The sequence below is a fragment of the Lepisma saccharinum genome, chromosome 3 (assembly GCF_977018435.1).
Source record: "Lepisma saccharinum chromosome 3, izLepSacc3.1, whole genome shotgun sequence".
NCBI lineage: Eukaryota > Metazoa > Arthropoda > Insecta > Zygentoma > Lepismatidae > Lepisma > Lepisma saccharinum.
This window is the reverse complement of record NC_139231.1, coordinates 3288227-3313757: the sequence shown is the minus strand read 5'-3', so window position 1 is coordinate 3313757 and position 25531 is coordinate 3288227. Positions and strand designations below refer to the sequence as shown.

General features: G+C 39.6%; 1 protein-coding gene across 1 annotated transcript in view; it reads right to left on the bottom strand.

The window, feature by feature from the left end:
* LOC145984905 (uncharacterized) overlaps positions 1-25531 on the bottom strand; it is a 318537-nt gene that overhangs the window by 44440 nt on the left and 248566 nt on the right. Inside the window, exon 3 of the mRNA XM_083118286.1 lies at positions 14139-14253. Coding sequence (XP_082974412.1) covers positions 14139-14253 — 115 coding nt within the window. The remainder of the gene's footprint in view (positions 1-14138; positions 14254-25531) is intronic.

Sequence of the window (25531 nt, the reverse complement as noted above, 5' to 3'; positions counted from 1 at the left end):
TATACATAATATTTAAGTAATAAAGTGTCATACAGAAGCATGGCCGAGGCCGGGGGAGGGTTGGTGGGAGACAACCCCCCCCCCTTTGGCCCAGTATTCCTAAGAAAAGGCAAAGGCAGGAAAAGATGACAAAATGAGGAGACTACTAAAAAAAATCCTGGGAGCACTACTTGTGTCATAATAATAAAACTTAAAACATGTTCTTGTGTTCATAATGTGTACAATGTATACGATTTAATTGTGCTGTGTAAATATCAGTAGAGAGTTCTTTTTTAGATAGCTTTATTTTCACTGCAAGTTTTATTCAAAAGCCGTCAATTTATTAAATGTGGTTGTAAAATTTGTGAAACAGCTCATTTGAATTACTGTGTAAATAATTTGGCAGTTGCAAACACTGGTAGCGGTCAACACTTTTGACGTAATTTGAGCTGGACCGAGCTGGACACAGGGTGCAGACCAAGGTTCGTCGAATCTTCCCTCCCTCCCTGGGGAAACTCTTCACAGGGGTGCAGACATTCCACTTCCTGGAAACACAAACGCTCGCCCTTTACCATCTTGCCCGAACTCCCAATGTCCATTTTTTTTAACGCGTTTTACAATTTGCGAAATCTAAAATGAACTGTAATATAAAATGATATATACGTATATATGGAATTTAGAACAATGATAATAACTTATTTTAGTTATTTCATGACTAAGAATTATTGTTATATTCGCGATCTTGTTTACGTGTTCATGGAGACAAATATTCGTTGCAAGTTTTTGGTGGCAATATATCCTTCTGCTTTCGGTTGAGCTCGGCTATTTTCGGGAATAACGCAAGCTCAGCAAGCAGAGCTTTTTGGTAGAAGCGTTGTGGACGGTTTCCACTCGAATTTCACGCTTCGCCATGCGACTCCTTCGGGTGCGTTATTTTCCCGCAGAGCAGCCGCAAGAATTGAGGCTGGTACTTGCTACAGAGCTGCTGAGGGAGTTTGCGGCTGTAATTTTTCGCGAAATCGAGTGCGATGGAAACTAAATAAGGCTAAAACATTAAGTACATTAAATGATATTCGAATAATGCAAGCAGTGCTTTCATTGCTTGTACTATATCTTTGCCTCTGCTGTAAATTGTATATCAGTATTGCCTATCATGGTATATTCCACATATAATATCATGTGTCATGGAATTTGATTTGAATTATATTTCATTACTTAAGTAATGCTGCAGTCTATGTATTTGTGTGTGTGTGTGTGGAGGGGCACAATGCTTTAAAGATCCAATCGCAAAGGTTATACATTTAATTATGTTGATTTGTGCACACACACACACGCACATTTTTAAACAATCGTCTACCAAAAAACTGCTACCCGCAACTGCTGAGATCATTAAATTTTCAGTGCAAAATTATTGCAACACACACACATTTCTGCTCATCCAATTGCACTGATTTTATTATTAGCTCTCCCACTCGTGAGCAAGAGATTAGCATATTAAAACAAATGCTACTAAAATGAAAGAGAAAGATAGAGATTCTTGTTTGCTACTTATTTATTTATATTTCACCCATATTGAGAAAAATGAAGAAAATCGTAACATTTTTAAGTATTTTTTGTCCGCCCACATAATACTTTACCATTTCAAAAATAAAAATATATCAAACTGCATTATTGTAATGTGTTATTTTGATAATATTGCAGTATTTTATTCAATTTTATTTATTTATGTAAAGTGTAATATATGAAATATGTGGTGGTGGCGTATAATGACCCCACAGACATTTCTTCAAGTTTGAACCATTGCAGCTATGAAGGCAAGTGGGAAGGAGGGAGGGGGATTCCAAACAGAAAATATATTCTGCCCCAGGGTCGCGTTAGGGGTGTGCGACGCGTGCCGCTTGAACTTTGAGGGTCCTCGCGCTTCTAAATCAGTAATTCATCAATTTCCTGTCCGTGCAAGCGAGATTACATTCGAATAGAGGGAACAAAAGAGAAAGAAAATATAATTCCTGTGAAACGAAAAATTTCATCATAACAAAGTTGAATTTCTCGTAACGGACAAGGGTGTCCATTCTTGTCAAGCCATCAGCCAGAACAGCCATGTATTTGTGAACGCAACTTTCCTCGATTTCCTGTCATATATTATTGCTCGATAGAGGACAGGCACCATAAAATGGTTCTTTGTCTACTCTTCAAGCCGAGGGACAACACATTTGAGGGTGTGCCGCCCCGCGTTTGGAATTTACGACCTGGCAAATTTGAGAAAAGATGAAATGAAGAAGCGGCATCAAAGTCCTGAAGGACCAACCGCTGGGCTCTTTTCAAGCCACCGTGTTTACAACCGCAGCATGGTTTCTCTGCCGGTAATATGAAACTGTCTTCGAGTGTTTGGTACTTCAAGTTGTGCAAAGCACGTAAGGCTCTCGTTTTAGAAAGTATTGAGTATGGGTGCGGAATTGTAGGCACTAAAATCTCCTAAAACAAGTAGGCAAATGGGCACCAAATGATAAGAAGACACACTTTTCTGTTCTTTGGGCTGATTGTGACAACAATGATAGTTGAAATTAGAAAAAAATACTTTAGATAAAAAAAAAAATTAATTTAAACATACCTATTACTGTGAAGATAGCTCCCGCGTAGCATAGTGGTTAGCGCTCTAGTTCTAGACCGAGCGGTCCCTGTCGGAACCCCCAAAATTTCGGGTTGATACAGGACCGTAAGGACAATCCAGGAGCTGCTTGAAAAGATGATGTGGTGGTCTCCGGTCTCCAAAGCCAGAAAACAGCGGCGAAGGGACTCGATGCGCAGACCACGGGTCACTCAAAGAAAAGTTGCTTGGCACGCCCTGGCCCTCAGAGGGCTGGAGTTTTCTGTAGCAGCATTTATGTGAAGAACTTCGAAATTATGGATACGTTCAGTGCTTTTGCATAATTTCATCCCAGTACGATTAAATATCGAGTTCTCAAGAAATGCTCTCGCTTTTTTTAGAACAATATGCCATCTTCATAATATTAATTCTTCAGAATCCAAGCAAACAGCAAATTAAGTTTGCTCTATTAGTGTTTCCCCGTTGGGAATATAGTTTAATAACTTGTCATAATTTGTAATAGTCGAGTAGAGGAAGAGACAAGGCCATCATCTACACGATAAATTGGTAAATACATTGGTTGTAAATCATGCATGACTTTGTCTAACTGTTTACATTACTTGTGGCGCAAGTTTATTTGTGCGCTTATCATTCAGTTTCCTTCTTTTTTAATGAAAATTCTCCACCCCACAAAGTTTGCAAGAAAAGTTTATCTAGGGCATTGTTATTGAGTTCTCTGGTAAAAAAGGCAGTCATTGTGATTTTAAGACATGAGCCCATCTTAGTGGTTAAGGTGGTTGAGCGGTCAACCCCACCGAAAATTCCGGGTTCAAATCCTGGCCTGGACTTCAGTGTTTAATTTCATTTCATTGTGAGTATCGATAAATTTCATACAGTGGTGAGCATGAGTGTTTCTGTGAGTGTTCCTTCTTTAATTTCATCTAACCATCATTCGTGCTCACCGTTACAATGTTCCTAAAGAGGCAGAAAAGTGACGCAAAATAAGAAAAGCTGCAATAAACATACGTTTGAGAACAGTCCTATTGCTGGCACAATCAATAATTTGTCTCTTACTTGTGACTGCACAGCACTGTTTGCAGGAACTTTTTCCATGGTGTTTTCATTTGGGCTTTTCGAGGTGAGCAATTCGCAACACAGGATTGGCGTTCATCTTTATTTAGTCCCTTATACGATGGTATTCAAAGCACTTCAGATTTTAAACAGCGCTCGTAGCACTCTCGTGAAAAAATAAAGGGCAAATTTACAATTTACAACCTCAAATTTGTCTTTTCAATAAGATTTCGCTACTTCTTGTCTGAAGGAAACATGAAAAATAAATATCAGGTTTTCTAAATTATATGTTATAGAGCGACCACATACAAAAGAACCTTCGGCTAAAATCCTTCGCGCACTTTCCCTCGATCTGTTCAGTTCGGGCCATAAGGAAACATGCTTTACCCTCCCCCTCCCCTCCTCGGGGGAATACGGTGCACGGGAGTCGGGGGTCTGCGCAGGTTTTTTAGCTGGTGGTTCCACTATAGTAGTTTCAACATATACTTGCGGACAGATTTATTTCTCAGAAGAAACAATCGAATATAATGATAAAAAAATACACAAGCATATTTCACTTCAGGCCTCTAGCCAGAATTTATTTTCAGGGTTTGGGGGGGGGGGGTCACGGGTTATCAGCAGTAGCTTTGTAAAGCAAGTCCATTTGCAAACTTTTAACAGTACTATATGTGTGCGGTTGTGTGGGGAGTATTTGTTCTTTTTATTATGTGAATTTAACCTTCATCAAGTCTTGAGCAAAATAATATCTGCTTGATGTCTACATTTTCACTACAAACAAATTTTATAAAGCAGTTTTACCAAATTTCAGAGGGGGCTGAGCCCCCCTGGCCCCTGCCTGGCTACGACCCTGTTTCACTTTCTAAGCAGACACGTTCTATGTTTTCTGCGGCGACCTTTCATCCCTCTGACGTCAAACTTTACAGCTCCATTCATTTTCAAAAATGGGCTTTATAAACAGACCTGTCAAGGCAGGCGGTGAGCAGGCCAAAGGGCCTTGGCTCGCCATGTTTCCCCGCAGATGAATGGAAATAAAGATCTGGAGATATTTTATTTTTATTTCCTGGCAAAGCCTCCCAAAGAAGGGGCGTTTGCAGATTTTGCCAGATTCTACAACTATGCCAAGTCCCAACAAGTTTCAAGTCAATAAAATCATTCTTTACCTTCCTTGTCAATCTTGTTTGAGACAGTAGTGCGTGAGGGTGTTTAGAATCGCGAATGTGGGAAATTACGTATCTTGGGAACGAGACAGATTTCGTAAATTTTAGTCAGGATTCCAAAAGGCTATAAAAAGGAAAGAAGGGGGGACGCGTTTTTAAAAAGTCAGAAGGGTGACTTCGAAAAAATGTTACTACCTCTAAATATCGTTTGCTTCAAAATCCGCTGCGTTGTTGGTGATTAGTCGCAGCCGTGAGTGCCAGTGGCAGTGCTGATCTTAAATTTAACTCTTCTGTGAGCAAGGTGGCAATGTAGGAACGAAATGCAAGGAAGAGTGTATTTCATCTTCTGCACCAGGTGATAGATTAGTTCTGCTTCTGCTTCTAGACTCAGGTGATTGACCGTCGGTTTTGAATACTCCCTCTGTCCCATAATTATAGTATGGTATGCTAAAATGGTAGTACAGGAATTACAGACGAAGAGGTACATGGAAAGCACACGGATGAGGAGAGGCACAGTAGATCAGTCTTCAAGACTGTGAAGAGGAACAACGTGACCTTGTCGCAACGAGCAACAATACCGCCCAGCAGATTACCAATTATTATGGGACAACAAACAAAGGTGTACCGGACAATAATTATGGGACAGAGGGAGTAATAAATTTGCAGTACATGGCTGCAAACACAAAAGGACTTAGGGCTTAGAGGGCAGAAACGAGATCTCAATCATCAAAAGTCATTAAGAAAAGTTGTTTACCTTGATGACACCTTCCTCTACAGGGTGTCAAATTTTAGATTTCATTGGTGGTAAAAGGGGATACGACGAACACGCGCGAGGGTATAACAACAATATATAAGAATTACATAATACTAATAACCATGTTTGCTTTAGCGTAGAATTTTACGAGGAACGGATGATGTCGATATTTTCAATTTTCATAATACAGGGGCCTCGCAGATATAGTTCGCACAGGGCCTCGAGTTCCCTAACGGCGGCCCTGCTGCCTGCCTTCAGTGGTATCTACCTACACAACTGGTCGAGTGCTGAAAAAGGCAACTAGGAAAACTCTTTCTAGTCTGCGTAGTTGACGGAGGGATGAAAAAGCAACTTCAAAATGAATGCCGTACAGATATGCGGTTTGTTGGAAATGGTAGCTTAACTCATAAAGTTTTGTTACCAGTACACTCCAGTACACTTCGACATGTGCTCCCTCTGTTGCCCTTAGAACGTCTAGGCGATACTCAATTTCTCTCCATGTTTTGCCAACATCTCTTCCGTCACCGTCTCTATAGCATCCCGTATTCTTGTCTGAAGAGTTTGCATATCAGGAACTGGTGAACTAAACACTGTGTCCTTAACGTAACCCCATAAAAAATAAGTCAAGAGGGGTTATGTCCGGCGAACGCGGTGGTCATGATATGGGAATCAGAATAAAAATCAGACAAAACAAAGAAAAGTATTGCACTACTTATTGCCATAGGTTTTATTTGCCTATCTACCGTGGAAGTTGAGATATAAATATTCATAATCAGGGAAAGACTTTATGCTCACCCTGTACCTTCAAGTGGAAGCACAAAAACTTTCTAGAGTTTACTTAGTTTTCCACCTCTTATGGAATTTAGTCTGCATATAACATTGTTTATTTTACATATATGGATCTTGAACCACCTTCACAAGAATACCTGTAAGAATGTTATTTTACTGCTACAGCTAAACAGACAAACAATAAGCAAATCACAGAAAAGAGATATATTTCATCCATGGCAGCTGACAAAGGACTCGTGAGTGACTACAAGTTAAAAATGGCTTCTACTTTCATTAACAAAATATTATATTTCCTGTATGTGATGCGACTGAAATATTCGAACTTATGTAACTTATTTTACACTCTAGAATTAACAGCATACTCTTGAAAGTTGTCTTAACAGGAGAAAGTAGATTTTAAAACTGATTTTGACTCACTTTCCCAGGGTTGGGAAAGCATTGGTAATGACCATTGGCCCAACGTAAGACTAACTTGAATTTGCCAACCAATGTAAACCCAACCTTTCACATGTGAAAACTGCAGTTGGCCCGACGGTTATGGTTACTTGGGATAAGAGGACACCAGAGAAAGTATTACCTGTTGTGCTTCGAGAGATTTTGTGAATGGCATGCCAGGTAAGTCTACCAATCCAACGTGAGATGGCCAACAGTGTGCATATGGCTCATTCCACTGTGAACACAACCATCCATAACTGAATCGGGCTGTGATGCGTTCATAAGGATCATACACCTCCTCCCATGCTACATTCCAGAATGCAGGATCAACTGTATAAAACTGTATGAAAGATAGCTGCCTGTGTCAAACTGGAGGACTGTGGTCACAATAGATGAAGCGTACATTTGCCTCACTGGTGGTGGTCACATTCGGTTGATTACATATAGTAACCCTGATGACAAGTGCCGCTACTGCCAGGGCACTTTTCCAACGGGCTTCATGGTTATCACCGGATTCAGTAATGCACGGAAGTTGCCGATATGTAAGATAGACAGAAATGTGAAGGTGAATGCTGCCTACTTTCAGTCATTCATTATGACTGCCATCTTCTGCACAGACATCCCTCGTGTATAGTAAGAGGACACTCAATAGGTGCGGATTCATATGAACAAGGCCTCAAAGTATGCTACCCGAACATCCCTCCACTTTTATTAGGAGATGGAGCAGGAAACAGGGATCCATGTTATTGCATTTCGAGACATTCCGGTGAAAGCCCTGATGCCAGTCCTATGGATTTCTGTGCATTTGGACTCTTGAAACGACGTCTGAAACATCACCATTCATGCACCCTTCCAGATCTTTGGAAAGCCTACAGAGGGGAATGGGATAGTTTTCCCATGCCCGTTCTCCAACGTAGTTTGCTACAATTCAAACTCTGCTCTGATGTAGGGCGATAGTCCACAATGCTGGTGGTTTGATAGAGCACAACTGGTGGTGGTGGTATGGCATTTCATGGGGTGAGTACACCTTGAAAGTCATTTGGATATATCCCGAACAACCTTCTGTAGGAACTGTGGTTAATATGATAATAAATATTGCAATTTAAAACTTATAAAAGCTGTACAATTGAATGAACTATGGATGCTAGACTGCACTGCACTCTTCAGTGCACGGCATTGATACAAAGATTTTGCCTTCCTATCACAAATTGTGGATAAACATCACATCTCCCTCACTCACACACACACACACACGGCCGTGTATATATAGAGAAGTAATGGAAGGGATTCAACTTTCAGCAGACCAAGGATAGTAAAAAATTAATAGTTATAGACCATTACTAATAATAGTAATAATTATTACTTGATGTGAGTGATTATATTTGTCAAAGGGTTAGTAATTATTATTATATATTTATTATTATTATATAATTAAACAGTTGTTTGCAATTAATCAATAAACTCTTTCCTTTTAAACAATCTCATTGTATATATCAATGTGAACTTAATACAACAACTAATTAACTTATTAACAACTACCTAATCATTTTTTTATTATTTGTCTCTAGTTTCAACTTTTGAAAACATTATCAAAATATGTCTGAATTTTCACTTTTTGAGACTACATGCAATTAATTGTTGTCAATTACAGTATACTTGCTCCATAACAACAAATTCTGAAACATGCTTAGTAGAGTACTGCATTGGACCACTTTCGCTCGAATATACTCGATCGAATCTCCCACGCTCGAGTGTTATACGCTGCAACGTCCCCCGGTTGTACACCAGTCATCACAAAGTTAGTCCGCTACTCCTTTAGTCGGGAACATGAGAATCTGCAAATCATCAGGGCTTGCTTGGTAGAAAAGAAACACAACACTGTTTTCAAAGTTAAAACGCAGTTTTATAATCGCGTATATTTCATAATCACTTACCAGTAAAACACTAGAACATTCAATACTAACGTTGGGCAATTCCCTCACATATAGCGAAAGTCAAAGAACATAATTAATTGATTACTTTCAACTTATCGGCAAGAAGAAAAACTCGGAAACCCAAAATCTATACTTGAATTCCCTCCGTTTCCAAGTTTTTATTTCTTGTTCACCTTCACCTGTTTTTCAATCTCAGTCTGTCGTCAGGTGAGAAACATTCAGGTTGGTTCACTTCCTCTGCTGAGATGAGAAAGTGACGTCAACACGAACAGATTTTGACGTATTTATAAACATATATAAAAGTTCCAACTACAACTGTATCAATCTAACTATAATTGTTTGTGACAACTTGCACATTATTTGAAGTAACAAACATTTTAAAAATCTTAACTTCTTACAAATATAAAACCTTATGAAAAAATATAAATATGCTGACCAAGGCAGTAATTTATTTTATTAAAAACATAAACTAAACGTAACGTTTCAACCTTCTAGCAAGGTCTTCATCAGACTCTGTATGAAGTACAAAAGTAACAAGATACACAAAAAGGGCATTATATATACACAAACTTCACTCCCTCCAGACTATTAGAAAGTTGTTAGGAACTTTCTAGCAGGTGGCTTTCACTTTCCAACTGTACTTTCACCTAAAAGGCTAAACATAATTACTTTCATATAGAACGTGAGATATTCTATATGAATATCTCTTCACATTCTATATGAAAGTAATTTATTTATATGTTTAGCCTTTTAGGTGAAAGTACAGTTGGAAAGTGAAAGCCACCTGCTAGAAAGTTCCTAACAACTTTCTAATAGTCTGGAGGGAGTAATGTTTGTGCATATATAATGCCCTTTTTGTGTATCTTGTTACTTTTGTACTTCATACAGAGTCTGATGAAGACCTTGCTAGAAGGTTGAAACGTTACGTTTAGTTTATGTTTTTAATAAAATAAATTACTGCCTTGGTCAGCATATTTATATTTTTTTCATAATCATGGAAACAAGGCTTCATGGTGTTATAAAACCTTAAACTCTCAGGTTCGTTACAATTGCCCCTCATCCGGGTAAAATTTTTGAATAAATTGTAATTTACAAGTTCTGAAAAAATTTTGAGTACATAAAGAACATTGAATTATAGTTTATATTGACAATTGAATGACTCAATCTTGGCTTCTCTTCATTTGACAAGAGCTCAGAAGGGACGTAGTTTACAGTATCCAAAACAGAATATAATCCAGGATAGTTAATCAGCCAATAAGCAGTGAATTCAGGCAATGATTGATTCCATATATTTATTTTCTTCTCCAGAAAGACTTTGTTGAAAACTGTATAGGGTTCGATAAGCAATGAACTGAATCAGTACTTTCCTATAGCACCTCAAACTCAACACTCTTCTTGCTTCTGTGCTTCTAGAATAATGCCTTTAAATTCAACACCAGCAATACAATAACTCCTTCTTATAGGAATCAATCCAAATATTTACTATATGGACCTTCTCTGAGAGGTCTACGGATTTATACATCCCGATTCCATCCTCATTCTGGACCTTTCGGATGTACCGCACTAAATATATATATCTGGAAAATCCTCCTTCATTTGATCAGGAGTGGTAACAAACAACGCATCAACTGCATTCTTCTCAATACTTATTTCTGCCTGGTGCATTTCTATAAAAAAGCATACGCCAGAGGAAGTCAGAACCAAAACCTTCTTAAATGGATACTTTGGTGCTAAAACTCATGTCACTAATATCATGTTCTACTTGTCTACCACCTAGCACTATGTTCTTAAGGCTTCCGGAAAATCTATACCAGTTTTGTATTCGGAACCTTTTGCACTTGACTGCCAGAAAATACATTTTCGGTCAGCAAAAATAATCTACATATTATTCTTGTATTTTACGTCCCGTCGAGTTCACTTGCCTAAACGAAGAGGAGGCACTTAGAAAAGGTCGACGTTTGTTTGACATGATTGGGATCGCTGGTTGTGTAGAAACTCTCTAGTAGTCTCCACTGCTTCTTCTTGCTCGGAGGCAACGTCATGTCTTGGTGAGAAGGAACCACAATTGTCACCTCTACGTGGTGGAGAGTACCGTCTTGGCGAAGTAGGATTACGTCGTTCTTGGTAACGCCATCTGTCTGGAGAACTTTGCCTTTGTTCGGGACGAGGCCTGTAGGAGTTTCTCTGTCTTTCGTTCTGATCTCGGTTGAAGCCTCTCCTGCCTAATCCTCTGTTGAATCTTCGAGGTCGTGAGAAATTTCCTCCTGGACTCTCTGAATCCGTCTGGATATTCCGGATCTTAAAACGTTTATTGCCTGCAGCATCTTTATTCTTGGAGTCTTCTTTATTCTTCCAGGCATCAGGGTCATCATAAATATCGAAGTCCTTTAAGAAATGTGTCAATTCATCCACACTTCGTGGAGCGTGCGCCAGACAAAGATTCCGAATGCGGTACGGCAACTGTCCAATGATCAAATTAAGAACTTCACTCTCATTAAAATTGTCAGCTAGGTTTCTGTACGCTGCGTAGACACTCCAGGCAAAACTCTCTAAGTTGTCGTGGACCAGGCGAGAATACCTTCGGTTCCTCACAGCCGCTAGTTGTCTTTGTTTTGCCTTTTCTGATGCAAATTCATCCTTAAAGCGTGCGCAGAAATCAGCATAATTCACAAAGTTGTCCATATTACCAGCTAACCAATGCTCAGCCTTGCCGGTGAAAACCCGAGGTAATAATTCCAATCTATAGTGCTCAGGCACTTGCATTAAGTCGAAACTGACATTTAATTCACGCAGATATCTTTCGGCAGATTGAGCTTCGATATCGCCTTTAAATTTCGGAATGTTCGCGATGTCAGCCATTCTGGGCATCTTAAACTCTGTTCCGCGTCGAGGAGAAAAACCGTCATTACTATCCTTTTCTCTAGGCCTCTTGCATCTATCAGAAGTTGTGGTATTACCGGGGAAGAATGGGTTTGGAAGTACAACAGGAGGTTCATAGGCAGTAGCTTCTGGATTCAGTCCTCGGATTGGATCAGGCAGTATATTGGAAGAGGTTACTGGTCGAATCTGTAAATTATGGATCTTTTCCTGAAGTTCACTGACCCTACTTATAATTGTACCTGTCTGTTCCTGAATTTCCTGGCGAAGAGACACTTCCATCTTTTTAGCCTTCTCATGGAGAAAATTAACCTTTTCTCCAGCTGCCTTTATTTCGACTTTCTGTTCTTGCACTATATTTTCCATGAGTTCTGTTCGTTCACCAAAGGTTTTTAAGGCTACATGAATAGACTCTACAGAACTCTTTAATTCTTGAAGTCCATGTGAAGGGTCACATTCAGATTCTCTTCCAGACTGGACAATTTCGAGACAGGTTTCCATATTCTTCTTCAATTGCTCCTGTTCCTTCTCTACCCGTCCTTGTCGAACTGTTAAGAACTCTAGCTGTTCTTCCACAATTTCCTTTACCCTTTCGTCCACCTTTTCAGTGACTTTAATACTAAACTTTTCTATCTCTCCTCTGATGCTCTCTACCTGTTCAAGTTTGTGTTGAGAGAATAGAGCCTGTAACTCTGACCTGAGTTTTATATCTTCCTGTATCCTCCTTTCTTCCTGGTTTTCAATCAATGCACGGAAAATATCTAAGTCTTCTTTTCTCTTTCTCTCTTCCTCCTCTTTCTCTTTCCTTCTCTTTTCTTCTTCCTCTTCTTTTTCCTTCTTTCTCCTTTCCTCTTCCTCCTCTTTCTCTTTCCTTCTCTTTTCTTCTTCTTCCTCTTTTTCCTTCTTTCTCCTTTCCTCTTCCTCCTCTTTCTCTTTCCTTCTCTTTTCTTCATCTTACTCTTTCTCTTTCCTTCTCTTTTCTTCTATAGACTCAACTATGAGTTTAAACTCCATCATCTCCTTTTTTCGAACTTTCTCTATCTGAGCCATCTCTTTCTTACGCTGTTTCTCATCCTCCTTTTCTTTCTGGTTTCCTTCTGCTTTATCTTTCATCAACCAATCAAGTAGCCAGTGATCTGATGAGGGTTTGGTAGGAACGCTCGTTTCTGGTTCTGTTTCTGGTGCTGACAAGCATGATGTGCACCGCATCTCTTTATTTTGTACCGACGTTACTTCCTGCCCATCACAACTACTATGAAACCTCTGCAAACATTACAGCCCATAATCATCTATTTCATTTTCACTTATGTTGGTAAGATATGCAAAACTGCATTTTAACGTTGAGATGATGACTATGTTCACTTATTTTTCAAATATATATATATATGACTCACGGGCCATAGTTTGGGTGGCCTTGCACTAATGAATAGGTATCATGTCTTCAACTTTGCATGTTATTCAAGTGAATCAAGTTTATTCAACAATGCTGAAACCAAATGATGAATAATAGAATAAAATAACATTTTTATAAGAACTATAACCCCCAAAAGAAACCAGTCTGGAGGAAACGTAAAATGTATTTCCAGCTTCGGAATGCCATATGAAATATTTAATTTCCCCAAGTTTTCTAGGATTTTGAGTGCTTTCACAAAATTTCGTGACTTTTCTATGACATTTTCACTCCTAAGTTTTTCAAGTCAATCTGAATCACAGATTATAGTATATTTAAGATAAAGTCTTATCCAGCATGGATTAAGTTGACTTTCACTCAACTTCCAGTCGAAGAACTAACTACACATGTAAAACCTGGACTTTATGAACAAATGAATCAAAATTTGAGGGTGCGTATGGTCATTTTACACTCTTCAAAGTATACGAGAAATAATTTTCTTGTATAGAACCTTTACTTTGAAGTTAAAACAAATAGTCTAAAGAGCCCTTGAGAAAGGTTAAAAGTCCAAGGTTGTAAAGGACCTGAAAAAAACTAATTCAACAGACAAAAAAGCAATGATAGACTAAGAAGTTCCTCAGAATCAGTGTAAGAGACTCGCTCCTCTCAAAAAGCTAAAAACATTTAATTACACTTAGAAAACTGATTCTTAATATGATAGATAAACGATAGGTTAATTATTATGTATACCAGAATACAGAGTGGTGCCCTGTGTAAAGCAACACGCGTACACATAGAATGATTCTACTGTAATGGAGGAGGGCCGGCCCGCCATGGCGGAGTGGTTAGCACATCGCGCTACGACGCCAAGGTCCCGGGTTCGAATCTCGGCCTGGGCATGGATGTTTGTGAGTGTCCATTCATCAATTTCATCATATCATCACTCATCCCCATCTTCGCAAATTAGCCAAAAGTGGCACAAGAAGCGATGTAAAATAAAGGAAATTAAATACTGTAATGAAGGATAACAATAATCCTACAATACCTTAGAATGAATCAACGTTTCTTCTTCCTCTCCCAAAATATTTGACCAGATTATGGTCTGGGCACTTATGGAGGTTACTTAGATATGAACAAGACTAAATGTGCTGCATGTAACACTTACCGCCACATGAAAGTCCCTCCAGGTGTCTTCTGCTGTAAACCAATCCACACTTTCTTCCGAACATCCAGCTCTTTTAGAAGTGATTTTGTGCTGTCAAACTGATCAACAGTCTCCACTGCAAGAACACAAGAAAGGAAACACTTTAACAGAGTATTCTTTGTGTATTGTGAAGTATATTCATACAATTTGGAATAAAATATTCATATGCTAGTTCTAATACTAAGGCAGCTTATATTTAGTGCTATGCAGAGCAGAGTATAATAGATATCCTAGTTCTATTCATCACCATGTGTGTTGTATAGCATAGTTTGAAGGTTATCTGTCTATAGAACGTAAGTAATATTTCTACTAAACTATACTTTAGTATAACTAAAGCATGAAAGGGAAGTTTAGTAACTATTCAGAATGTCTGAAAGGTCCCGAACCATATAGACAAATGATAAATCTGACTTTGCTTTGTTCAACGCAACAGCAACTGCATTTCTAGATATGTTCTACCATGAGGTCAAATATTATTCAGTTGCAGTGAATCATGCTGCCGCAGTAGAAACATGTGGAAATCACATTGTTGTGTGGATGAGATTACTGACGTTGCGAGCAAGTTCAATTGACAAGATCCACAATGAAAACCATTGTTATCCCACACCACCATGGAAAGATTGTTGGAAAAATTCAAGAGAACGGTTTCTGCTATGGTTTTTGGACACCCTGTAGATTATTGGAACTGATAAACGATAGCTTAATTATCATATATTATTAAAACTATCTGATTGCCCGCCGTTGCCCGGGTATTTATTTATCCCAATCTTCTATTAGAAAGAAAAATAATGAATTCTAACTATAGTGTAAAATGAACTTGGAGATGAACGGCATTGGGAGTGTCACTATTCATCTTAGCGACCCCGAAAACTATGGATTCCACACTAATATCGGTTGTTTTCGATTATTTTTACATGTCACTCCCTTCCCACCCTTCCGAACTCCAGTACTATGGGTGCCAGGGATGTCTTATCCCCACAGTATTTATTTCCAGATTGCAAGTGATACGTGTACCAAGTTTGGTTGAAATTGCTCCAGGCGTTCGAGAGTTATGCCGAAACAAACATACACATACATCCATTTTTATATATATAGAAGAAGAAGATATAGTGGCGGCTGGTTGTATAGCAACACATCAGTATGTGCACTAAGGAGAGGCGGAGAAGCGCATGTGGCTTTGTGTATGTTCTATGAAAGAATAAAGTGCTTTCAAAATCTCTAGCCACCATTCCGCTCCACTAAGAATGTTTTCGCGCTTCCTTTCTGTTCCTGATTGCCCCTCTTGTTTATACTTGTAGCCTAAGTCCCTTCATTTTCTTTAGTTATTTCTCCACGTTTCGCTGGGAAGCCGACGTAGGGTTCCGGCCAGTCGAAACGCGGAAATTTCGTTTGCCTTCTCGCCTGTGGGTGTCTGGAAGAGTTGCAACTCGACTGAAAATTCATTTATCTTACTCGTGCATGGAATTGGTAACGGAAGTTTTTCAAAATGTTTGAATCCGTTACATTTCACATTGTGCCATTGCAGTGTAAGAAGGTTTTTTTTGGGGGGAGGAAATAAAGCCATGTACAGTCACGGACACTTCTGGGTTGTACCATCATCATTGGCTTTCAATGGGAACATTGCAATCCAGAAGTATCCGTGACTGTACGTATTCATGAATACGTTCTTTTAGTTGCAGTGACAGAAGCTTAGAGTATGCAACAGTGTCGTGGAGTAGGGAAGACCAGGGGTAAAACCGTGGCCTTGGACGAGCTTATATTATTCTTTCTCTTGTTTTCATGTACAGTGGACTTTTTGAATTCGAATTACAAGGGGATTCCAAAGGTTCGAATTATCAAAAGCATCACATCATTAAGGATCATTTCAAGGGGATTAAACTTTTGTTCGAATTACCGAGTGCTTCGAAATATCCAAGCTCGAATTAAAGAGAGTCCATTGTATTTATGGACGTCCGGAAAGGGAGGCAAGGGGGCGCCACGTTCCCCCCTGAAGAATGAATTTCCACCTAAAAAGTATATATTTCACACATAATTTCATTTCGCTCACAGTAATTTATGTTAATTATTAAAGAAACATGATAATATAAGACTGAAGCAGTGTTTTTGAGGGGGCATCACTATTATGGGAGAAAATATGCCTCCTTTGCTCGCCTTGGAAAAAATTACCTTGCTTGCCCCTTCCTGGAAAAAATCCTGCGGACGTTCATGACTGTTATTCTTTAATTGTGCAACCAACAAAACCAACAATGACAAAAATACAGGATTTACTCCAGCGACAATTACTTCTTTCTCTCTCGACTGCCATGTTCTAAATGAATGCAGCAATCCAACAAGACGCTGGTCTTCCTGAGCAATTAGTAACGACGAATTGAAATAAAGCGCGGATGTTCTAACGAATGACTTTGGGTTTTGGTTTAAGTCCACTTTTATGCACAGATAAATTGGGACTGGACCTACAGTTTAAAGTGCGATCCCAACCACCATACCCCTTCAGCATGTAAGGTAGCTGAGCTTTCATGCCTTAGATAATTCCACGAAAGTCCTATCACATTACCATTCAAGCAGACACATCGTTGTCAAATTTAGCTCCTCCATTACGTTACAAATTCGCAAGTTAATAAGGAATAGTAAACGTAATTATTGCAAAAAATAACTGTGTTACAGTGACAGCTGCTTATTTTTAAAAGTAGATAGTTACAGTTAGAATTCATCAAAAAAATAACTTTAAACCAAACACCGGGTGATAAAATATAACGTTACCGGTCGGAGAGTGCAGCATGTTCGTTCCATCAATTTACTGTAATGTCACACCTCACTAAATATCGCAATATATTAGTTTGTTTTCCACACGTAAACATTCTCAACAATTACCTTTGGGGCACATATGAACGATATTTGCTATGCCAATGCATCACAATTTTAAATTTCGTACATATTATTAATTAAAGCGTAACAGATTACATTCCGCAGGTAATTATCTCGAAATGGAGGAAATGGCAATAGGCATGCATTTAACACTTCTTACTGGTTAAAGATACGGTGGAAAACCTTTACTACTGCATTTTCTCTCTCTGGAAATTCCAGCGTGATTTATATACAGGGTGATTGGTAATTCGACCTATTCCCGGAAAGAGGTAATACTAGAGCATATTTGCAACAAATTTGACCCTATGCACCGGGAGTCGGAAATCAATGGGTTTCGAGTTATTGCAGTTTGTAGATTTTCGTGACATATTCCGACTTGCGACCAAAAAACTACTAATTGTGAAAAAACTACTACAGCCTGGGCATTTAATCGACACGTTGCTAACAGCTGACGAATGAGTGACTACTGAGAAAAAAATTCATGCCCAAAATTCCCATACCAACAGAAATAAACAGTCATTGGAGCACACGGCATGAAGGAATTTGGAAATTATAGTTTAAATCGAAGAGGATTACTAAAAAAAATGGTAAAACACTTAGTGTAAAAATTACGGAAAAAACTTCCTCGTTTCATAAGCTCTCCAAAAAGATACAAATGTTGTCAACTGGCACACGGGTTGGGGGAAAAATCTGTATAAAAAGCGGAGAAGGCGCGTTATAGACCTCTTTGTAAAGTGAATAGAAGTTGTCGATTGTGAGAAATAATGGAACGAAAATGAGTGAAATAATAATGTTATTTACTATTCTCATGATTCCAGGTTGTCAGAATTAACTCTTACAAAAACTACAAATTTTGTTCAAATTGCCTCCCCGGCTACATATGCAAGCACGCAGCCTGCGGCGAACTTCAGACACAATCACTCACGTTGACACTCTGTCTCTTATGTATTGGGCGGCTGTCACAATTCTCTCTCTCAACTCTTCTTGGGAATCTACTGGTGTACTATAGACTAACTCTTTCATGTGACCCAAATGTAAAAGTCGCATGGCGTCAAATCCGGACTCCTCGCCGGCCAGGGGGTCGGGCCGCCTCGACCAATCCATTGCATGGGATAATTGTCGTCCAGCCACTGTCGCACACCCCGGAAATAGTGGGCTGGTCAGCCATCATGTTAGTAAATCATACCCCTTCTTGTGGCGAGCGGCACATCCTCCAGCAGCGTCGTCAATTCTTCCCAGTTTTCGTAGGTAATGCCGTTAAGGTTTTGTGGCAGATAGAATGGCCCAATCACATGATTGTGGATGATTCCCATTTATTGACAATTTTCTCTGGTGAGCCTTTTCTTTAGATTTTCTTGGTGTTACCATTTTTTTTTTTTGAGTAATCCTCTTCGATTTAAACTATAATTTCCAAATTTCTTCATGACGTGTGCTCCAATGACTGTTTCTTTCTGTGGGTATGGGAATTTTGGGCATGAATTTTTTTTCCCAGTAGTCACTCATTCGTCAGCTGTTAGCAACATGTCGTTTAAATGCCCAGGGTGTAGTAGTTTTTTCACAATTAGTAGTTTTTTGGTCGCAAGTCGGAATATGCCACGAAAATCTACAAATTGCAATAACTCGAAACCCATTGATTTCCGACCCCCGGTGCATAGGGTCAAATTTGTTGCAAATGTGCTCTAGTATTACTTCTTTCCAGGAATAGGTCGAATTACCAATCACCCTGTATAGCATCACCCCTTCCCGTTTATTTTTTTTTAGTTGAATTCAATATGGCGGACCTCCGCTTGGCACACACAACTATGGTTATCCCTAGACCTAACCTGTTTCTATCACGAGCACAACTCCTTTACATTTTATAGGGAGTGTTAAGGGACTTTTGACCCAAGTAACCAATTGTGGTTGGCCCAACGCAAAAAACATACCGTTGGCCAACGGTAATTTTGGCCGTGGTTCCAACGTTGGGCCAACGTGTGGTTTTTACGTTGGGCCATCATACTGAAAACTAAAGAATGGATAGGTTTGTTTTCTGATATATACATAATTTATTGTGAGGCCAAATGTAAACAATAGTTCAAGTTATTTAAGAAAATAGAAGAAATACACAGCACTTTCTCAGTCATATGGTATCATTGTTTTGAAGGTACCTTACCTTCAAATGGTAGCACAAAAACCTTCTAGAGTTGTCTTAGTTCTCCACCTTTCATGGAGTTTAGTCTGCACATAACATTGCTTAACCACCTTCACAATAATACCAGTAAGAATGTTCTTGCTCTAATACAGCAAAAGAGACAAACAGTAAGCAATTCCCAACACATCTTTCATCCATGGCGGCTGAGAAAGGACTGGTGAGTGACTGCAAGTCAAAAATAGCTTCTACTTTCATTAAAAATATATTATATTTCCAGTATGTGCTGCGACTGAAATATTCGAAAAGAAACACTGTTACATGATACTTATTTTACACTAGAATTTTCAGCATTCTTCTGAAAGTTGTCTTAACATTAAAAAGTTGTTTATAAAACTGATTTTGACTCACGTTTCCATGGTTGGGCAAACGTTGGCAACCACCGTTGGCCTAACGTCAAAATGCCAACCAACGTAAAGCCAACCTTTCCCACGTAAAATCTGACGTTGGCCCAACGGTGGTGGTTACTTGAGGACTCACTCTGTACAGCAACCAACATATAACAACTCTATAAAACAACATTCCACATTCAAATCACTACTTCCACCATTGTAACTGCTGTACCTAAGGTACAGTCACCGGCAATGAAAATGGGACATCTAGATACTGAAATAGGATCTAGGTGTCCCATTTTTATTGCCGTTGACCGTGTATTCTGAGATGGCGGATATTCCCCCTGCCATAGCCAGAAAACAAACTTGGGCTCTCTCTATGCCATTCTATGTGTAACCTAAGCCCATATACATTGCCCGAGGCCAGGGTTTTTCCTCTTGACGACAATAGCAGGGTAACCCCAAGCACATTATTTTAATATGGCTTGTTTGAACAGACTTCACCCTTCATATGTTTTTCTTAACCATCTCCAAAGAAAGATAATGGAAGATCAGCAGAAGATAGAACGAGCGAGATCAAGAGAGATGCGGGCGGAGGTAGTTCCAGATAAATCCCGCCAGAGGGTGCGGTAAACCGTCGAGTGTGTGTACGTGCATGGTTGCCATGGAAACAGGAGACCACGTTGTAAATAATTTGTTAATCTTGCTCGGAGGTAAACGAGGAGAGGTTGGAAGATCGATACCGAGAAGACCGGTCAACCTTCATTGGAAAGCCGGATTGTGAAAATGGGCGATTGCCCTCGGTTTCCGGCGAAAGTGGAGTGTGTTTTGGTCAAGGTTGGCAAAATTTTTGTTTAAAAAAAATAAATAAATAAAATAGTTTCTTGTTTTATACAATGTTTTAATCAACAAAAATATGTTTTAAACAAAACGTTTAAAACACAGGCTCTCTCCGAAAGGTACAAAAACTAATCTTGAAGTGTGGTATTGTTGGAAGTGACGTCACCTAGTGCAGTTCGAAAGCGCCAAGTACACGAGCAATCGAGCCCATAGCCCGCAGCACGCGATATTGTAATCTTCTTTACCAGACTTGTGCACACGTTGTTCATTTGTTTGAAATAGTGGAAGTCGACAGTCGACCAGATGTTGGTTGTAGTTCTTCTAATGTGTGGAAATGTAAGTATAAGAGGCCTTCCTGATGGCGCAGTGGTAGTGCCATTTCTATGGTGAAAAAGAAGTGTTTAAATCGCGGGAAAAACAGCGTGTTCTCAGTTTTATCTGCTGATCGTATTTGGCGCTGCAGTCGAAGTACAACTCGGAAGACTTTCACTTTCAGTCCACGACTTCAAGACTAAGCTGTGAGATCATTCTCGAAGTGTGTTCGCTTCAAGTACGGTCTTCCACCTTTCGGACACGGCCACAGTGAACCTGCCATAACTTTTATCCTTGGAGAAGCACACCACAGACAAATGAAGAAAGTCATAAATCCTCAATATATTTCTCCCTTCAAAACGATGTTTAATTTGTGGCTATTTAAAGGTGAAAGGCAGTCTTTCTCTGCCTTTGCAAACTCAATAATCATTTCTTGATAAAAATGTCCTTGATTTCAATGTTTACACAAGTTCTTTATCAATTCTTGTATAATATATTATTCTTCTCTAAAACAAATCTTAGTTTCTACTGTCTACAAAGCTTTTAATTATAATTTTTTTAAAAAATGCTTCGCTGATCTGTCTCATTATACGGTACAAAAGAAATCCCTGTGCGATATTTAACCAGATGTGTAACATACAAGCAATGCGGGCTCGAAGCCTAAAGCGGCCGAAAAAACATCCTCATTTACAATATTTACACAAATTTTCCCAATCATTTTCTGGACATTTTTAGCCATTTAATATTTTGCCCAATCAACTTAAAATAGATTTGAGAGCATGGAAGCTTGTCCACAGTTCTTGTTCGCAAATTTCTACAACTTCAGATGATGACTTTACAGTACTGCGATTGTCCTTACTAACGATAACGAACATGACTTATCCTCCTAATTTCCTGACTAAGTTCTAAGTTTCAGATGCGCTTAAATCTGAAACTATCTCGCACCTTCCACAAGTGCTTTGGCAAAGTTTCTTCTGGTTGACAACTCTACATTATACTCTGTCCCAAGTATCTTTGGAGCAAGCGAACGAAAAGAAGTCTCTGTGCAAGTAGTGACGCGAGACGGCTCCACCAATGAACACTTGAGAGGGAATGGGATTGCGTGGAGGGGGAAAGCGACTGCAGTTACTAGTCTTCGCAGTAGCGTGTACTGCTTTGACCTGCCCCCCTTCTCTGCCGTTATGCGCGGCCTTGCTCCAGAGGTAGCTGGGACAGAGTGAGTATACCTTCCAGTGTTCCCGATCTCTGCACCAGCTTCTGTTTTTCTTACTCTTCCCGTAACTTCCCGAACAGCAGAACGATCATTCTGAAAATTGGAACTTACAAGGGACTACACCCGGAGTAGTAGGACTCAGATCAGACTTAACGGACTCAGAATTCTTAAACGCACGACCATCAAATTAGGCGGGTGGCAGAAGTTTGCGCTGTTGCCACGTCGGAGCACAACCCCGTGTGTTAGGAGGTTTAAGAGAATGAAAGATCTCGTTGTAGATTTGGTCTTTGTAAGTCATGCGTTACATACTGACAGTATTTGCTCGAAAGGCCAGGAATGACACAAAAGTGGCCCGGAGAGAGGTCGGTTTGACGCTCGAACTAGGCAACGCAGCCCAATCGACGTTGCCACACAGTGCGCGGGAACCAGCGACTTTTGACCAGCTGTCGTCCCATACGTAGCTCCAGCACAATTCTGCCCAGCCGCCTATTTTCGTGGCCATGCGTTTAGTGTTGAATCTGAAAGGGCAATATCTACTAATGTTTGTGAAGTGACATTGGCAGCTCACAAAGCTCGACAAGGACGCGCCTCTGTGTAAATATGAGAGTATGTTGTTGTATTTTCTTCTTTTGAAAACACAACTGTCAAAGGTTCCATGTTGTCCATGATGATTCATAGATGCAGCTTCGATTTCTATAATTACTTAAACTACTTAAATTTATAGGAAGACATTTTTGTTTGTGACTGTACATGAGGATCGTAAATTTGTTCTTGCGGGCGGGCCCTTTATGAGTTTGTTACGCCGCTGTATTTAACCGTACAGTTTGCAACACTATAGAAGCGACAACGTAAGATAACTTTTGGGGGTAAGATCAATTTAGGGGGGAGCAAGATCGGCATAAACAATACCTTATATATGTAAATATACATAAAATGTGTCATTCTACGTGAATTTGGGAGGGGGCAGAAAGTGGCTTGCCCCCCCAAAGTCGGTGCCTATGCTACGGTAGATACAACAGCAGACATTGCTGATGTACTGCGGCTGCATTTCAGCCCGCCCCTGTCGATTGGGGAGTAACGCTTGATTCACATCTACGCTCAAGTAAAGCTCAGGTCACGGTCCGTTCACGGTCAGAGGGTATCTACAGGGTATCTAATAAGTCAATACCTATTTTTAAGTTGATAATACATAATGTAGAAATCATTGTATCATGGTAACCAGCACAGGGAATGAAAACTACTACTCTACCATTTGTGTTGCAGGTAACTGAACATGTGACCAAGACTTTGCACAAAAGAATAAGCAAGAATTGCTGTGAAGTACGAGGTATGGAAATTGGTAGTTCTGGTCCAGCGTGGAGAGCTGAGAATAGTTCAAATGCAACGCCGAATCCCAAAATCATCAAAAAATATCACTGTAAATTGATGACAACGGGTTCTATGTTGGAGCGCGACACACCGATTCACCCTTTGCCAGTGGCAACTCGTGGCTTTTTCGGAATGTAGGAAGAAGTTATGGTAAACCGAGGAAGGTTTTGAAAAATGCGTTCAATTACATTCACACGTATCGCTTGTACTATCCTTTGCATTTAGCATGTTAGCTGCAGGCCCATGCTCAAGGTGTGAAAAGGGGCCCTTGCTCCTCACTTTGAACTACGAAATATATAAATGTGAACCTATAAAAATCGATGAAAATACAAGTAACATTGATGATATTTCAGATTTTGCAAGAACTTACATTTTCTTCCCCCTACCTGTCGTGTGGATTGACGATAATAAAAAGTGTTGCTAAACTTCGAAATTATGCTAAATGCTTCTAAATTGTGGTAGGATTTATTACTAATTATTTACTTTTTTCAGATAATTGTAATTCTGCATCTGCTTTTCTAGAGTTTTGAACTTGCGTTACTTACTTTTAACAGTTATGTAATAGTGTAAATTTGTTTAAAATGGTGGAACAAACGACATGGGTTCAACATCGAACTTAAAAGGGTTTCAGAAAATTGTTTACCCCCAACTTTTTACCAAATTCCTAACATAAAATCTCCTGATCAACAAAATCGGGCAGGATGAAGAAGAGACAGAGGATGGATCGTGGCACGGTTGTAAAAAAGCTTTCCGCTGGATCTGCATACTTCCCTTTCGTTTGAAACATGTCCGCTGGTGAAATAGAAATAAGATTTGGACATACTTTTATTTTTATTTCCTGAAAACATATTCCTTTAATTTAGATTTCCCTATCCCAGGGATTGGCGTTTGCAGATTATGCTAGAAAAGGAGCTCAGTTTCAGCAAAGATCAAATTGTGTTTGGTTTAGTAACATTTTGTCGGAGTTGACATCGCTGATTGAGGAAAGTCTTGCTGGTACCTCGATTCTCGCCGATCTTCCTAACCTTTTCCCACTCCCTTGCACTGCCCCTTCCACCCCCCACCCATCTGTCTGTAGGATGACCGCCGAGGTTCCTCAGCGAGCGGCAGAAAAGCCCATGTCCATCGTCTTTGGGCTGCAGCTGGAGCGAGCGAGAGCAGTCAACTCTTGACAGAAGCTAACCTAAGCAATTGTACGTACATTGCGCTCATAATTTTATAACACGCATTAAACTCCTACAAAGTAGAGAACTGGAAATAACTAAAAATGAACTGTAGGAAGTTCCTCACTTCCTACATGGAGGAGTCGCCCCTGCCCTTTGCTTCTTATCAAGAACAGACCCTGTTTCCCAAAGTTTGTACACAAGCATCCGAACACTGTCTCTGTGTGAAACAGGAACATCCGGGAATTCTGCTGCAAAACGCATTCTAATTTCCCAACAAGAATTAGTAATGACGTAAGAGTTGTACATAAAAATTCATTGTTTTTAATTGTACGAATAGCTTGTCATTATTGGTCTCCAGAAAGGCATCAGTGATACTTAAACTAAAACAAAACAATCTAAAACATTTGTTAACGCTTCACAAACACGTTCAAACTGTCGTGTATGCACACAGGCTAATACGCACGCGTTTTATACATACTTAAACTTGAGATATAAACAGACCACTAATTAACATTTAACAATACATTTACTGACAGACAGCTTAACATACAACTCCCACAATGGACACCTCCATATTTCCACAAAACATAAACAGAAGCCTAACGATATTTCACACCTAACACAAACTGGACATCAACTACCTGGATACTGAAACACTGACGCACCCCAGTGCCAAGGTCAACGTACAGCTGTGGGTCTAAATGCCGGCAGACGCACTTTTACTTCCCGGCGCGCTATCCGCCGCTCCACGGCCGCCTCGGCCGTGAAAGGCACTGTATATTTTATTAATCAAGTCACAAATCTCTTTACGATACCTTACACGCAGTTTCTGTCTAGGAAAAATAAAGTTTGTTTCAAAACAATCTTCCTTTTTTTTAATGTTGATTTTGCCGTACAATATACAAACTTCGTAAAAACTTGCTTTACATTCCTTGACCTCAGATTCTGTTGCTTTCGGGAAAACTACGTGGGTCGAGAGCGGAGGATAGTCCGAAGAAACTATTTTACATTAACGTTATGCAACAGAATGCTCCCGGCAACGACCCTTGAAGCAGATTTCGCGGAATCAA